At 38.4% G+C, this 17,845-nt stretch overlaps 1 protein-coding gene across 4 annotated transcripts; it reads right to left on the reverse strand.

Moving 5' to 3' along the window:
• Positions 1–2,151: 2,151 nt before the first annotated feature.
• LOC135263128 (organic solute transporter subunit alpha-like) lies at positions 2,152–16,982 on the reverse strand. 4 transcript variants are annotated; one of them, XM_064350777.1, is made up of 8 exons: positions 16,306–16,629; positions 12,691–12,824; positions 10,862–10,935; positions 8,913–9,071; positions 7,681–7,792; positions 7,120–7,266; positions 6,267–6,372; positions 2,152–4,300 (listed from the first exon to the last, which is right to left on the reverse strand). In XM_064350777.1, the coding sequence occupies exons 1-8, from the start codon at positions 16,376–16,378 to the stop codon at positions 4,131–4,133; spliced, it is 975 nt and encodes a 324-aa protein (XP_064206847.1). In that variant the 5' UTR covers positions 16,379–16,629; the 3' UTR covers positions 2,152–4,130. The 4 variants fall into 4 exon arrangements, with proteins under 4 accessions (XP_064206847.1, XP_064206846.1, XP_064206849.1 ...); XM_064350776.1 differs by having other exon boundaries at positions 12,673–12,824; positions 16,306–16,624; XM_064350779.1 differs by lacking the exon at positions 16,306–16,629 and adding an exon at positions 13,141–13,543 and having other exon boundaries at positions 12,673–12,824.
• Positions 16,983–17,845: the final 863 nt, after the last annotated feature.

The following is a 17,845-nucleotide window of genomic DNA, read 5'->3' on the forward strand; positions in this document are numbered from 1 at the left end:
TGATATTTATATTAATAGTCGTGAATTAACGAATGTGTCCTTGGTACAACCCCTGAGAAAATCACAGGTCAAAACTCCACATTGGAAGGCGCTGTAAAACCGCGCTTGAGTTAATAGCCTACTCAAGCGGTTAGTCAGAATTTTAGGCAAGTATAAACCTTTGATCTTTAGAACTTAGGAAGCATGAGCGTCATCCACATTCTCGTCTTTTCAGGTAGGCTATGATTTGTATGGGGTAAAAAATACAGCCGCAGAAAATATTTTATTGTTAGCCTACTCTTATTTTTTATAGCCTATTTTAAAAATCATGATTCGTAATCAGCAAAGTCAAGAGAATAATTATTTTACTAGAATTATAATAATGCATATTGAAAATGTCATGACAAATTGTATTAAAATGCAATGAAAACGCTAAAAACAGTAAAAAAAATCAAGTTCTTCTGATCCTCTTCTTCACATCAGATGCAGCTGAACTGTCTAGTAATGTTTGATCTGCAACTCCAAGTATATTTCCATTGCCTTCAAGGTCCATTTTTTTCAAGCTTGTGATTAAATGCATAATATTTTATAGGGCTATGTAAGTGGAATTTATGGCTTTTGGCATAATGAGAAAGGAGAGGTTTTTACAAGTGTGATGAGACATCATTATACCTTCCCAGATTGGAGTGCTGATCTTTGTACTCTGCTCTTTTTTCTCCTTCCTGGAAAGAGCATTGTGTAGTCATTAGTTTCCTCATTTTCTGAGGGTCACCTGCAGGAAGGCTTTTACATGTGATTTTTTAAACTTACCCAGGTTAATTAGATGGACAGGGTACACATTTTTAACAATTTTTTTGTTTGACATCAGAGATGAATAATCTAATGAGATGTGTCTATATGAAAGTATTCTTACTGTGACTACCTAAATTTGAGCATCTACACCTGAATCATATCTATACCATTAATAATTATGCATCTCTAGCTGATATATCCAACGTTGTACTTATAAAGTTGTCTTATAAAGTTTCAGATCTGTCATGTGGAGGAACATGTCATTGTCTTTTTAATAACACCAAATAAGATGAAACGGCGCAATACATGAAGCCAAATTTATAAATGTAACCACAAGCAGCAATTAACAGGATCTAAGCAGTATGTGGCTATGGTTCAATATGAATAAATGAAAGAAAACAGAACTATTGTAATGAATTAAACCACATTCAGCTTGATAAAGGTATAATAAACATATGGAGTTGAAAGGTTAGTAAGACTGACATTAGTAGAACAGCTAAATTGGCTCAATTTGGCCTTAAATGGGTAGATTTGTATGAAATCTGGAAGGAATGTTCCCAACAGAGTGTATGGTGAGCTCAGCATGTTTCATTATGGGTTGTCCAATCACAAGCTGAGTTTTAAGGGAACATATCTCATGCCATGCCTACTGGCAGTAATTGTAACCAAATTTGGTATTTTGAATAATACCTGGCCCCATAGCACGTGGAACCAATTTCATGACATTTGGTCCATCCAATTATGAGATATACAATTTTGCATTTGTCTATGGGTTTAGGTTGGACTGCTGTTGCACACATGCTTAATTTAATACTTATTGATAGCAATCAAGCAGATTTTCATGGAGTTATAGCCATTTTTTCTTTTAGGCCATGCCTCTTTTCAACTTTATTGGCAAATATCTTCAAACTGACAAGAAATTTCTAAAAATCTGAGAAGAGGAACTCAAGAGCTAGGTCCATAATTGCTTCTTGGTGGAAATTGATCAAACTAAGCAGAAGTAAGGAAAAATGTTTTTCAAAAAAATCTAAATGGTGGGAAAATCTTTTGGTGGAAGTTGACAGTCCATGTTGTAGAGAATACATGCCAGAAACTGTGTACCAATTTTAGCCTAAATTGGAGTTGGAGAAATTGGAGAAAAAATAGAAAATGAGGATTGTTAATTATAGCACCATCTTATGGCCAATTGGGAAAACATTCGTTTTGTTGTATTTGTACATCATAACTGTTATTGATGAAAATTTCATGTCTCTAGCATTTACCATCTTACAGGAATTTATAAAAAGCTGGAGGAAGAACCTGAAGAAAATAAACAAAAACCAGAACTAAAGAAAATGGTTCCAGCCCTATGAACTTGGACCCCTAATGATGAGAGGAAGCTTGCTTTAAAATGTTTTAATGTGAATTCACTAAATAGTGGTTTAGAATTTATAAACACATGCATTCTGACACATTTTTAAAACTGTAGTTTACAGGCATTTAGCAGATACTCTTATCCAGAATATACTTATCCAAGGGCGACATAGCTCAGGAGGTAAGAGTGGTTGTCTGGCAGTCAGAGGGTTGCTGGTTTGAACCCAGCCCTGGGCGTGTCAAAGTGTCCCTGAGCAAGACACCTAACCCCTAACTGCCCTGGTGAATGAGAGGCGCTCATTCATGAGATGCAGACCATTTACAGCTGGATATATACTGGAGCAATAAAAGTTAAGCACCTAGCTCAAGGATACAATGGCAGTGTCCTACCGGCGAATTGAACCTACAACCTTTTAGGTTACAAGACCAACCCCTTAGCCATTATACTACACTGCCGCCTAAAACTTTGCGAGTGTGCTTTTTTCACAATGACATCTGCAGGTCTCTCTCTCTACTACCAGTTATATAAGGTTTGCATGTGGTTTTAAACACACAAACATGCAGAATCTTTGCAACTGTGAACCATCTGAAACATCAGTGCAGTGGTCTGTACTGTGACAGTTTGCTCAAAATTGCACAGAACTACATGGCAGAAAAGTACAGTACAGTACTAAAACATCATCCAGGGAGTTCACTGTTCTGTTTGTTGGAGGACAGAGTGAAGCTCTCACTGACTGTATTACCTCTCCTACAGGAGGAATCCCCCATAAACCCCCAATCTGAGGGAAATGTCCATAATTTACCACAGTCTTCTTACCACAGCTGCATAGTGAGAAGAACAGTTTTATATAAAGACAGAAAAGTTTCAGTCCTCACCTGAATTAAACATCATTCTATTTACAGCTTGTTTGTACTTTCAACTTAAATGAACTCAACTCTCTATTTCTGTTCTTTAACATAAGATCTGTGAAGATGACAACAAAACACAGTTGAAACAAAATAGACACACACACACACATTTTTACACAAAAATATATGTTAAAAATAAATAAAACATTGCCTATATAGCTTTGCTCTAATATTTTTACAGCTCTGAGCAGGTGCACTGGAACATATTTTTTTCAGTGGGAGTGCTGGCAGTAGTGATAAGTGTATATAAAGTACTACTAAGGCTAACCAAAGGATCTGATACAATATTTTAAACATTGTGATTGTTTAACTTTTTAACAATTAATTTGACACAATTTCATTCTGCAGGAAAATTCCTTCATACATGCCAAGTTGGTTGTATTTGAAATATTTATTTTACTTTGAATACTTTTTTTTAAAGAGATCTACCTCCCAGAATCAGAGGGGATGTTCTCCAAGTAGTATCCTATAATTGCAATAGGCTAATACAGATGAAAACCAAAGTTGAACCCAAGATGAGATACCATTGCAAAACACTTTCTTTCTCATTAAAGTCTCTAAGATTAGGCTGCACATTTTCAGACTTAGGTAAGCACAGAACCTTATGTAAAAATAATGTAAATTGCTGGATATACAATAATGTGGGAAAATCATCCCATAAAGTTTACAATAAGCTATTCTATGAAATTATTACAAACGCAGTCATTAAAACACATAGGCAACATCAAAGGCAGGTGCATCAAGTGGTTCTAAATGAAATACCAATTCTACACCACTTCAAGGGCATCCTCTATTAGTGGACAAAATATTTTGAAAATAGCAACACAATAGATTTTGGCATTAACACAATAAACAAAGGTTTACACATTATATTTAAATCTGACATTTTTCTTTGGGGAAGCTATTGCTTTTGGTGTTCTCCACTGCACTGTCCGTGCACTGCAAAGCACTGGTCCCTTTTCCAGACTGGGGTGCTGCTGCACCTGCAGCATCCCTTGTTCTCTGTGTATGGTTCTGAGATCCAAACCTACCTGTGCATACTGGGACACACTCAAACATAAATTCACACACGCACACTCTCTGACAGCTTTTCACATTCACGCCATGTTGTCCCCATTCTCGCTGTGCAAGATGATTGTGGCATTATCAGCATTGTCCTTTTCGTGCTGGTCGGCAGCAGGGAGATTGTCATAGTGCCGTCGGTACAGCGCGCGATTCACTAACGTTATGATGAACATCTCCAAAATCAACAGCTGCTGGCTCATCACTGCACAGAAAGGATTCACAAAGGTCAGAGGTCACAAACAGAGAAAGAAAGCACAGGGTCAGAGGTTAAAACATTCCAGTTAGATGCAGGGCCACATACAGACTCAAAAGACCAGGGTCATTTCAATTCACAGATCAATATTTATATCCATACAATCATATACACAAGCCTCAGTTACATCATGAATAGGTAAGCTCCCTTGAAGAACTAATCTGTCCATTACAGTATGAAAATCTGTAGTAGATCCTAAGAAATGTATATTTGTGTTCTATTAAGTAATGTATTATGTATTTTAAGGCATACTATGCAGAATTTCCCCCTTGAAAATATTATAAAATAACCATGCTCAGTCATTACTATAATGCACTGGCAATCTGTGTCTGTGTGAACTTCTGGCCAGCCTTTGCTTGTCTGCTTGTATTTGTTATTCTAAATGGTGTTTAAAATATCTGGGCATGACCCTTTTTCTTTGCGTGCTGTATCTGAAAAGCATGTGGTCAGTAGAAGAAGGAGAAGAGGAAACATGCATGGTTTGGGTACAGTGGTTTTCAGCTGGGTTAGTGCTGGAGAGATAACACTACCCAAGCAGCAACATTAGCTAGCTGATGTTCTCAGATAAGTAAATTCAGTTATGTGCATCAAGTGGTTCTAAATTAAATACCAATTCTACACCACTTCAAGGGCATCCTCTATTAGTGGACAAAAATATATTGACAATAGCCGCACAAAGAGGCATACGCACTTTGCTGCAATAGATACACAAAGCTAGACTATGTAAAGATGCAAAAAAATTAATAAAAATAAAAGCGACAATGAATTTTGTGTTGGTGAATATGTGTGGTTATGTTACAAAATTTTCCTGTGCTTCCAGGCAGGCTACAGCAGACTGAAACCTGCTGGTGCTGCTCCGATCCATCACCACTAAACAAAAGGTAGCCACCCCATGACTTTGCTGCAGCGAAGTGGGAATTTTTGCTATTGGATATTTGGCATACTGTACATGTAACTGTCTGACTGGTATGAATGCAACTACTGCTACAGTACTGGAAGAGTGATTCCAGAAGTCTGCAACAGAATGTTATAAAGCTACCAACATAGCCAGCCAGAGCAAAACATTTAGTTTTATTTGTGGGTGAGCTTCTTCATCTTGGGGTGTAGATCGGGCTCAGAATGAAGGAAGAGATGTTTTTGATGTAAACACAGGACCAAAGCAAGGAAAGAAATCATGCATAGTATGCCTTTAAATAAAACAACAAGGGGATCAGAGAGAAAGAGAGGGTGGGAGGGACCCAAAGAATGCAATTAGGACATTCCACACAGGATTACAGAATTTACACAATTGTGCATAACACAGAGCACCAATCACTGAGAAAAGTCACTACACAATCAATTGCCAGTTACTAAATTTTCTGTACACAAACTGTGACAATATACAAACTATCCTGTCAATGAAGGACTACACAACTTTGTGTCTGATTTAATTCAAAACAGTGACTTGGTTCCACAGGTGATACTGTTGTTCAATCAGAACCTAAAATTAACTGGCCTTTAACTGAGGCTTCTCTCACAAATATACTTCTAGCACATCGAAAACATTGCGTCTCTCACACCTGGAGAGTTGAAAGAAAACACTACACTACAATATTCTTATGAAAAATACCAGTGCCTTGCTGCGACAAAAAACTATTATATCAAATTGACAATAATTCCTGCGTTAATGTGCTTCAATTCTCCTTTTTTTCTTTTTTTTGCTGTGATTAGTCTCTCCTGCCATGCTCCATCTCCCATCATTAACAATTTCTGTTTCACATCTTGTCATCTACCTTCTTCTACCATCTCCTATTCTTCTTGTCATTTCCTGTCCAGCACTGCCACGTGACTGAGTATCTGCTCTGTAAAGACAACTCTGCTATTAGCTTCATCTATAACTCTCTAAAGTGATGATAATGAACGGGGCTGCACTTACAGTATCCACGAACTTGGGAGGAGAAGGGTGGTGCACAGGCAATAGCTCCATTCAGGGCCAAGATGTTAATAATGGCCGTCTGTAGCTGACTTAGGACTAGAACCAGCTGGGGTAAAATAAAGCATAGTATACTGAAATGTTTCTGAATGACAAGTGGTTTTTTCCTACATTCTGAATGTATGGGTAAATATATGTGAATACATACTTTACTTTTCAGATCACCAAGTAAAAAGAAACATTGTTTATAAGGCCCATATGGTTTGTTTGATTTTCTATCGTAGCTGAGCTTGTCTGAGAATAGTTTTAGAATGGGGCCATATGGAGAGGTGTAAAATCATGTAACGGAGAATGAATGTTGAATGACTAGTTATAAAGGACAGTCAGAGCTAGGTTTACATGATTACAAATTAATATTAATCACAATCTCACTAAGCATTAAGTTACTAACAAGTTATACAAGTGCCATTAACCAGCCTGAAACACACTATTGTTGCACGTCATGTTCCACATCATAATTGCACATGCTAATGAAGAAATATGGGCTAATTAGAAAAAAGTACAAAAGCAAAATATTAATATAGGAAATGTTTCAGTAAGATAATGCATAAATACAATTGAGTTTTTAGGGAGACCAACAAATCCAGGAAGAGGGCCAGATTTGGCATCATGAATAAAAGGCTAACATGTTAACAGAAGTTGTTTGGTAAATTTATTGTGGTATGCACTAATTACATTTAATGCACTAATATTTATAGACTATTCATAAGGAATCTGAAGAAGCTCCTAATTCCCATACATTTTCACACTGATCCTTGAATGTGTTCTGATCAGCTATGGCCACAGTTGGACTCACCTGGTACATGGCATATTTGGGAATGATCTTCTGGCTTCTCAAGGTGTTGCGGAGGTTCATAAACATGATGGCAACAGGCCAGAGTGCGATGATGGTGAGAACCCCCACAAATGGGTTGATCCACATTGCAGTTCCAGTTATCGTCAGCTGCAAGCATAGATATTGTTCATTTATTGTTACCAGATTTTAGTTTCTGTATGTTCAAACATACAGACACTAAGTCCATTGTTTTTGTTTATAGAATGCCTTTATTGCAGCCCTGGAATTCACCTCCCATGAACATCGCTGTACATTTCACAAAGAGTTGCATTTTGTATGTTAAACTCAGCTCTGAAATGAATTATATAATCTACATGCACTCTGCAAAAGTGTTTTTGCATTCAGCTGAAAAGGTTCTGCTTTTCTATGGAATTTCTATACAGATTTTTTTTTTTAATTTGGTGAATTTCTTACTGGTGTGTGTCATGGGTTTTCATCCACAGGCCCACAGAGAGGTACTCATAGTGGGGACAGAGAGATACGCATAGTGGAGAGGATGAGAGAGAACAGAACAGTACTCACATCAGAGAGATCAAAGTTCCCATTAGTCCAGAGCACTATGGATAAGATCGTGAAGACAGTTTTTAGCAGAGCAAACTGGAGTGATCCAAACTTCAATATGGTCAGTGTCCGCCTGGGGAAGAGTCAGACATTACACTGTAAAGAAGGCCCTTCCACCAACCAGGGAGCACTTGGTATCTGGGCCCCAACAGCCAGGAAGGAGGTGTAGTCATCTTGGGAGGGGACCAGGCAGCAGAGAGAAGGGGTGGAGTTACAGTGATATGGATGGTGTTGTGCATTGCACTATAAATCTTACTGACTACAGATGACAAGCCACAACTACCATTAATTGTAACAGTCATCTAATCATACTCGTAACTAAACAGCTTTTTTCTGAACAAACTATGGAACACAAGTTGCATGAGACTGCATAGGAGGAATGCAGTAAACACTATGAGAGCAGTCTTCTCTCTCTGATTTCAGCAATGCAGGGTAAAGTAAAAGCCTTTACCATTACACATGTACCACACATGAACAGAAGTACAGGCAGTAGTAATCACTATAGAAATCAAAGTGGTGCTGCTGCTATGTTTAGTTTATCTGGAATTATTTTAACAGTATAATTTAAACACATTTAAATTCATGAAATAAGAATATTGTTTCAAACCATTGGTTCCTGTTTGCATGCTAACTGCAAATTCACTTCCACTGATTTTTTGAGAAGTACATATGTGCTGTTCATTTTTGGATAATGTATGCCAAAAGTACAGCCTCCATCTTTACTTTAAAACTTTGATTATGAGCAGAAACTGACCAGGATTCTATATTGCGCCTCAGCATATGTCCCTCCCCTGCCAACTAACATTGCACACCTGGGAAGTCTTAACGGTGCACAGACCAGTCATAAAGGTGAGTTCAACAAAGTAGTTAATTCTGTTAAACAATGGCTCTGCTCACTTGAACCGTAGAACATTGACCTCTCTTATCAGCACCACTATACTGCACCAATTAACAGCACAGACACTCACCCCTACAGCAGTGACAAAGTGTTTACCACAGAACAGACACTCAACCTGACTGCACAGATATGGGATCCCTACCACAGGATAGACATATACAACCAACAGTGATGTCAGGGAACTAGCTGACCGGGCTGTTGTTTCATGCATCCAGGCATGATTTAACTATGGCTCCAGCACCCTTTTATAACAACCAATGCGTGACCTTCCACATCCTGCTGTGACCCAACATACCGTGTGACTGGCACATGCGGCAGACAGGGACAGCAGCAACAGCAGGGCCCTGTGCTAATCCGAAACCGGTCCTGCGCACAACGTCTCAGAAACTCCTCCTCTCCTCCACACTCCTCCAACATCAGGATCAAGAACTTGTAAACAACAATTGCAAAGTACCTGCAGAGAGAGAGAGAGAAAACATTACATTAATGTAAAAAGACATACATAGTCAGTACTGGAGGGCCACAGCCTCTGCTGGTTTTTAATTTCCTTTCAATCAGCAGCCAATTTCGGCCTTGAAAACAAGGCATGCTGACTCTTCTGCCAATCAATGACTTTAAGCACTTAAGTACAGGAACACCTGAACACCCAGCAGACATAGTGACCCTTCAATATTTGAGTTTGAGATCCCTGGGCTACCCATTCAATTCAACACAACTGAATTGAAAGGTAAGAGACTATCAATGGATAGAGGCTGCATGTGCACAGTATGATAGTATGAATCAATAGTATGAATTACTGGCAGACTGAGACGTATTTATGACAGTGTTGTGATAATGAAGTATGCACCCGTTTTTAATGCCTGCTGAATTAATACCTGTTTAAATAACTGTCTCATCCCTGCATTATGGCAATTTTGATTGTTTAATTTGCAACTTTGTTCCATGTCAGGTCCTCCTTGTAAGAGATTTAGATTTCAGTGGGCCCTTTGAAGTAAAACAAAAGGTAAATAAAGTTTTAATTAGCTTGGGGCTTAGTAATTCCTCAGTGTTCTATGTGGGTTTAGTGCTTCCTATGGGTTCTCCATCTCTAATTCATGCAGCACAGAAGTGAGCATGACTTTTTCATATGTGGAAAAAAAAAAAAAAAAAAAAAAAAACTAGTCAAGGAGTGAGTAATCTAGGACCATGTGAAGCTTCTAAACAAATTCTCTGCATATTCAGAGGAAATTCATTGCTGGATTTTCTGCACTGGCAGTTAGGCTGACGAACCCAACATTTGTGCACACACTAATTTATTAGATACTCATGAAACTAAATACAGCTTAGGATGGTGCGCATTTAAATTATCACTGTTAAAAGTATTGTTTTAATAAACGACAGTATTGCATATGGATGTACACTTAATGTTTTTCACCTAAACTGGAAAAATGTTTACTTTTCTGAAAGATGTGCCCTCAAGAAAATGTGCACACTTGTGTATGTCCTGTTAATGACACTTTAAACATACATTTAAAACAAGTTCTTGTCAATTTAACCAACATATGCCAGAGAAGCTGAGCTTTGTGTACAAGTCAGTGATGCAGCTAATCTTTTTAAACATTGCTAGACTTTATAGAACTGTCAGGGTACGGGGTTTAGGACCCAGGCGCAGAGTAAGGAAGACAAACTCAAAAGGGAAAATTAACAAAGACTTTACTAACAAAAGGGCAAACACAAATGGGGAACAGAAAAGGCCAAGATGGGCAAAAACACAAACTCCAAAAATATCTAACAGAAAACAAGAGGAACTCAAAAACACGGGCAGGGCAGAACACAGGCAGGCAGAGTACAAGGGTAGGTACATATGGTCAGAAACAAACACAAGTAGGAAACAAACACAAGGAACCAGCACCCGAGTCAAGCGGACAAAGAACTTAAATAGACAGGGGGTAACAAGACACAGGTGAACTCAAAAAACAATCAAACCAGAAAAGGAGGGGATAACAAGACACAGGTGGGAACAATGATAGAATAACGAGACAATAATGTAAAACAATACAATTAACAGGGGAACAAGCAGGACACAAAACGGCCCAACAAGGAAACAGAAACAGTAAAACAGAACCATGACAAGAACAGTAAATGATATCAAGTTCATGAATAACCGAGAAAGAGATCGATTTCAATTACGCTTTCAATTACGCTCAAAGAGACAAGTTCATACTTGTCAATGAATTTCATATTTTTAAATCCAGGCAGACTTACGAGGCAGAGGTCATATCGGTGAACATTATCGCTTTTGGAATCCAGAGCCCTAGACAGGACATGGTAGCAATGACCTAAGAAAAGAAGAATTCCATTTACATTGTAGTTGTTATCATTTCCACTGAAATACTACAGTGGGTAGTACTGGTGTAGATCTCATGAAGAGCCAAATTTACAAGCCAAGACAAGAAACAAGATGAACTAGATGGCACTCAAGAGTGCCATCTACACTATGCAATTGTCAAGGTATGCCAGTTTCACATGTTGTATATTCACAAAAAGTCAATCTCTCAAATCAGGCATGATATATTATGCCCATTTAAATTCTAGCCACTCTTAGGCCTATGCATTTTAGTTAGCCATTGCAACACCACATGGACAATCCATGCCCCCTTTGGCCAATTGGTGTGAAAAGTAAATCTGTTCTTCCTTGACACCAATCAACCTTTACACATTTTGTGCCGTTATGTGAATCGATTCAGAAGTGATATGCTGTTTTGGCATGCCCACTGGCATGGCATGCCTCCTTTGGCCAATTGATGGGAAAAGTTAATCAATTCTTTCTTCCTGGCCCCTAACCAAGTTACCAAGTTTGCCCACAATGTTTCATGCAAATCTTCAGAAACTTTTGAGATATACTGCTGACAAACAAACAGACAGAATGGGGTGAAAACATAACACCCGTCAACTCTATTGGCCAAGGTAAAGAACAAACAATTGACTCCAGGGAACTGAATGGCACCCAAAATGTCCGATTCACACCCTCATTTGGAAAGTCCAATTAACTATTTCCTATTTGCTGCTGTGTTCATGTTCACAATTTTAGACTTGCAATCAAACAATTCACATGTGGATGAAATGCACATTTTCGGCTTTTACTTAAGAGTATTCTAAACACTTTGGTTTCACCATGTAGAAATGACAGCACTTTTTATACTCAACCCCCCTCCATTTCAGGGCACCTGAATGTTTGGGACATATTAATGTTATGTAAATGAAAGTAGTCATGTCACCTCTTTTAGATACTTCAAAGCAAACTGTAACCTGGCCATCCTGTTTTTGCAGCTAACTGATGGTTTGCATCTTGCACTGTAGCCCGTGTTGTTCGGTTTGTGATTTATTCTGCAAATAGTAGTCACTTACACATCCACACCTGCCTCCTGAAGAGTTTCTGATCTGTCAGACAGGGGTTTTTCCTCAGTATGGTGTGAGAATTATTCGGTCATCAACTGTAGAGGTCTTCCTTGGCTTACCAGGCCCTTGTTATTACCGAGCTCACCAGTGCTCTTCCTTCTTAATGATGTTCCAAACAGTTAATTTGGGTAAGCTTAAGCTTTGCCCAATGTCTCTGACGGTTTTATTTTTTTATTTCTCAGCCTCATAATGGTTTCCTTGACTTTCATTGGTACAATGCTGGTCCTCACATTTACACACACCAATAAGACTCCAATGGGAATCAAATGCCTAAAATCAAGAAAGATGCTGAAAGCTCTCTTACACCTGCACTAAGGAAGCAACTGAGTGTACCTGACTAATCAGAAACATCTGTGAATGCAAATTATGATGCCCTGAAAAGGAGGGATAATGTATAAAAAGTACAGTACTTTTTGCATGGTCAAAAATGTATACAAAAATACCCATTACTAAAAGTTGAAAATCTGCACTTGTGAAAAACACATGTGAATTTCTTGATTACAAATCTAATATGAAGTACAGAGCCAAATGAAGAAAAAAATATGCCTGTGTCCCAAACATTATGTATCTCACTGTTCATGCCACTTTACACTTTCGTATGATTTCTATGTACTTACTGGTGCTGCGCCGCTCACCCATATGATGGTGGTTTTCTTGGGAGATGGGACTTTTCTGTAGACGTACACAGATTCTTCCAGGTAAACCAGCAGAGACACAGCAGCCATAAGGGTCAAGATGGAGTACAGAATGATCCCAAAAACATCCAGTTCTGCAGAGAGACAATTTTGGCAACTTTCAATTGGGCCAGGCAATACTACTAAGCCAAATTATATTCCAGTTCAGCACTGGTTATGCCACATTTTTGGAAAGTAGGCTGGTTAAAAATGTCCTGATTTGTAAAATATGTTTTAAAAAGTATTCACAGTACATCAGTATACATCCTAGCAATTATCTACTTTTTCTGAAACAAAATGTCTTTTTTAAAACCACAGAGGCGAAAAGTCCAGGGGTCAGAAAGTAAAAGTCCTATAATGCTTTTCTTCCATTCATCAACTCAGTCAGCTGATTTCATAAATTAGTTCTACCTCCTGGCTGGAGAATTGTGCCAATTGGCAAATTTAGAGCAGGTCCTTGCCCGGCTCGAAGGGCTGCAACAAACAAATCCAAATGTATCAAAAACAATCCAAAAAACTGATCTAAAAACAAACCCAGGCATTTACTAATTTAAATTACAAACTAAGGCACAAACTAAATCAAACGAAAACACACAAAGTTCACAAAATAAAAGGATCTTCACAAACACCAAAAACATAAAGCAAACCACAAACCACACGCAAAAGAAACTCACTCCAGAGAAGATCTCTCCAGCCTCATACTGCAGGGCTTATATTGGGCCACAGGCAGTTGGAGGCAATCAAGCAATTAAGCAAGTAGGTATTACCTCCACCTGCACTACCCAGGCAAGCAGAGGCTGGGATGTAACAGATACATATTCTTAATCTTTAAATATTTTCCCATTCACCAAATATTTTTATTTAAAACACATGGCTTATTACAAAGTTCATGAACTAACATGACCTCTTGTATGACTGATTAGTCCCATGCACAACACAGCATCATTCATACAAAGACACACGTTTTCATTATATGAGCATCACAAAATCGGGTCCATCCTACCTGCTACACCGAACTAATTCTCTTCTGAATGAAGTAAATTGTAGATGGTACTACACATCCTACGGTAATGGTTGTTTTTAAATACTACATAAAACCCAAGCTGCTTTCTTAAATATAGCCTACCATGTCACACTTTTTTTCCACGATTCTATCTAATGTAATGCTGATGAACAAACTGAATTGAACAAAATGAATTCCCAGAAAAACCCATCCATTCCCGTAAAAGTCCTTGGAAGGTTTCCAGTTTTTTTTCCCATTCCACTTCCAGGAAATCTTGCAACACAGTGAGTACCATATGTTTTGCCAGTATCTAAAAAATGTAGTAGGTCACAATTTACAGTGCAGGACTATTTCTCCTTTAACTTGTCAACATGGTCACAGTGGGATGGCACTGAATGCAAACTAAACAGGGAAGGTTTGGGAAATCCACAGGGGAAGGATTATTGTTATTGATTGTTTGCAGAAGTTAAGTTAGGGCCAGAACAACGCACATGCGCAGTAACGTTTGTTTATGTTGTTACCATTGAAAGAGTCTATACAACGACTTGGTTGAATACTCGATTCTGATTGGTCCAAGGGTGGGCATTATTTCTCAGTAAAGGGACACCTTGGCCTTTTAACAGTTCTAAAATCAATGTGCTACAAAATCCAGCATTCTAAAGCAGTTTAAACAGCAACTTTCGCTTTTGAATTGTTGTTACATCCCCTCCGTTTTCAATGTCCAATTTCACAATTGATGGCAACGTTGAATCACATTTCTAGTTACTGTTGCTAGCTTTACCAATCGGAATCGTCCCTTATTTGGACAGTAGAATAGGCGTTACGCATTTAACTCATGGCTACGGACGCATTTTCATCCGTATGTTTGTGAACGATTGAGTTTATAGTAACCGCTGTTTTGAATACAATTCAATAGTTAGCTAGCTAGCTAGCCGGGACAACAAGCACGCCGTGAGACCATTCTGACCTAAAATCAAGAATTTTAATATTGGCTAGGTGACAAGTGACGGCGAACCTGTCATAAAGCTAGCTGGCATTCAAAACCCGTTTCAGAGGGTCTTAGAAAGACGTTATGTAGGCTATAGGCTACACTGCACGACCACACCATTTAAAGAGCAAGACAGTGCTAGGGAGATTAATTTGACTGACTTGTGGTTTCATGCAGCATTATTAAATAATGTAATGAGAAAAATGACCAAAATTGGTGCTAATTGTATGGTATAAAACGAGAAGGAACTATTTTTTCTTGATAGCATCATTGTTTTCATAGAATTAACGACCAGAGGTTTTTGCTTAACAATGGTGCAAATAGAACTACCAACCAGAGTTTCTGCATAACAATGGTCCAAATAGAACTACCAACCGGAGTTTCGCTTGACAACGGTAAAGCCGCTACACTCTCATGGGCTGTCATTATGTTCCACTCGGGAGCGGCTGAGTCACGTGCGACGTCTAGTGGTAAAATTCGGTAGGCTATTACCGGTCCGGTCCAGGATTTGGCTTAATATCAAACTGGTTTGAAAGTTTTTACATCAGCCCAACCCTATAGTAAAAGATTTGGTAGTGTACAGCGCAGTCTTATTGGTCTTTTCAGTCGATTGGTCTATGCTGTTATAATGAATGTGCTGACCAGGTGATTTAAGAAATTAATTGAGCTAAAACTTAATTCTTGATTTTCTTTTCTCTACATGAGGAATAATAACTGTAGTTTTACATTAAATCATGTTATATTTCAACTTTCACATTCTCTCATTCTTTATATTCTAATTATTTTAGAAAAAGACCGGATGTTGCCATGAAACACAGAAAAAACATTTAAAAACTGCTTTTATTACTAGAGATCATGACAACTTGTAACAAAAAAATAGTTTTACCAAATTACCCCTTGAAGAGATTGTACATAAAATCAGGGGGACACCAAGCAGGACCACTACATTTCAGCACTTCTTGATCTGTACTGTGGCAGTGTTTCTCTTATACACAGCTTTTAAAAATAATATTGGTATTATTGCATACTCTTAGTTAACATGGAAAAATAGTAACTCTCTGCATGACAAGTGAGGTCATGCCTTGCCATGGATAGAACTGCATGTGCAACACTTTTCTGCAAATAGCCATTTATGTTGATTGTAAGAACATTAGAACCCTTGCCAACCCAATCCACTGATCGGTCCAATTGCAACATTGTTGTTTTAAATAGAATCTGCACCTCACAAGTTTAAACCAGGAGACTCTATTTTTTGAGGATAATGAATTTGGTATTCTATGTAATTTCCTTTTTTTTTAAACTTGAAGTTATTCAACAAAATGCATTTTTGACAAAAGTACACTTGTTGCCAATACCCATTTACTACAATGTTGCTGTTGCATTTTGACAAGAAATAACAACTGCACTTGGATTTGTAGCGATGTGAAAAGTCTGAAAATTTGGCAATGCTTGGCACTGGTCCTATAGGCATGTGGAATATTACAGCTCTTCAAAACGAACTATGCAATCTGCCACAAAAGCTTCCAATTGTTAGTGTAGGCTAGCCCAGTACCAATATAGGCAGGAATAAATATGTTTCACTTACGCTTTATGACATCAACAGCCAAAGGAGCTTCCTGTAGGCAGCTTGGATCGATGGTGAAATTGAAGTCGTCCATCAGGATCCTGATATGTGGATTTTAAAACTCTGTAGACCACTTAAGAAGTGTAAGAACCCCACAAAAACACAACGGCTTGTGGTCGTATTTGCTGACTGGAGATTATGAGGTGCTGAACAGCAGTTCTCTAACTTCGCGCCTAAATAGTAGTTTACTGCAGTAGCTACTGAAGTTATGAACAGATGTAGAACCATGTATGCAGCACAGATTGCAATTTATTTGAATACCTGTAATACAGTCCCACCCCATCCGCCCTATTGTTTAGTAGTCCCTCCCAACTAAAATCGAAACTTTACCAGAACGAACTTGTGCAAGGGTAGACTAGTAGTACCTGAAAATACGACTGTAGTGTACTGTAGCCTAATCCGTGAATGACACGCAATATTCGTTATCTCAGTAGGCGGCTGGCATATTTTCACTGAAAATACATGCTTTGTGATTCATTCACTTCAGATGCATCAAACGTTTAAATGTGTATGCATTTGTAACCTACTGTTTTCAGTTTTTGACTACTACACTGGGATAAAATGTAGCTACTGAACATATTAAAAGGAGTCTTTAGAGATTAAGAGCCATGAAGACTGCGTTGCTCCAGGGTGCACCGGCCGAAACAAGACTACCCGAAGAATTTCTACCACATGATTGCGCGTTGCCATGACTAGCAGTTCGGCGGTCGTGTGATTCAAGCATAGAAATACACATTCAAGTTTAACTCTTGGTCAGCTCAATCAAACTTTGAACGAAAATCATTCTGTCTCCTTTCAAACCAAACGTATTGTAAAAGATGGGATAATTTAATCACCTCATTTTTAAACGACGATTTATTATAAAAGAGTTCTGATAATTTGAAGCAATATAAGGAAAGAATTAGGCGAGATGGATTTAGTGTATACTTTGCTGATAATAACATTGACTGATACGTAGTAGTAAGTTAGTAGGCTACTATATTATAAACTATAGAGACAGGACACAATTACTATGGCAGCAATTACAGTGCCAATTTCATATTTTACAGCTAACTAACTTCCGGCTACTTCTCCAATTCAGATACTTCCTTTGGAATAGCGCTAGGAAACTGCGTGTAGGTCAAGACAGACACGTGAAATAGGCAAAGTACAACATTTTATTATACTACACAGATTAAAAATTCATAAAAACGCATCATGCAGTAGGAGGAGCATCAGAACCAGCCTACCCTGCACAATTGCCACTAGTATTAATTTACAGGTTCAACTGGGATGCAAGGTATGCCATCCTGCCAAGTTACACCTATGCACTGAGCACTTTTCTGGGTTTCCTACAGAAATAACCACAATGACCACAGTCTCTCAGCCCCAAATTTCGGGGATTTTCCCCCTCCTCCTCCTCCTCCTCCTCCTCCTCCTCCTCCTCCTCCTCCTCCTCCTCCTCCTCCTTCTTCTTCTTCTTCTTCTTCTTCTTCTTCTTCTTCTTCTTCTTCTTCTTCTC

The sequence above is a fragment of the Anguilla rostrata genome, chromosome 9, assembly GCF_018555375.3.
Source record: "Anguilla rostrata isolate EN2019 chromosome 9, ASM1855537v3, whole genome shotgun sequence".
Lineage (NCBI taxonomy): Eukaryota > Metazoa > Chordata > Actinopteri > Anguilliformes > Anguillidae > Anguilla > Anguilla rostrata.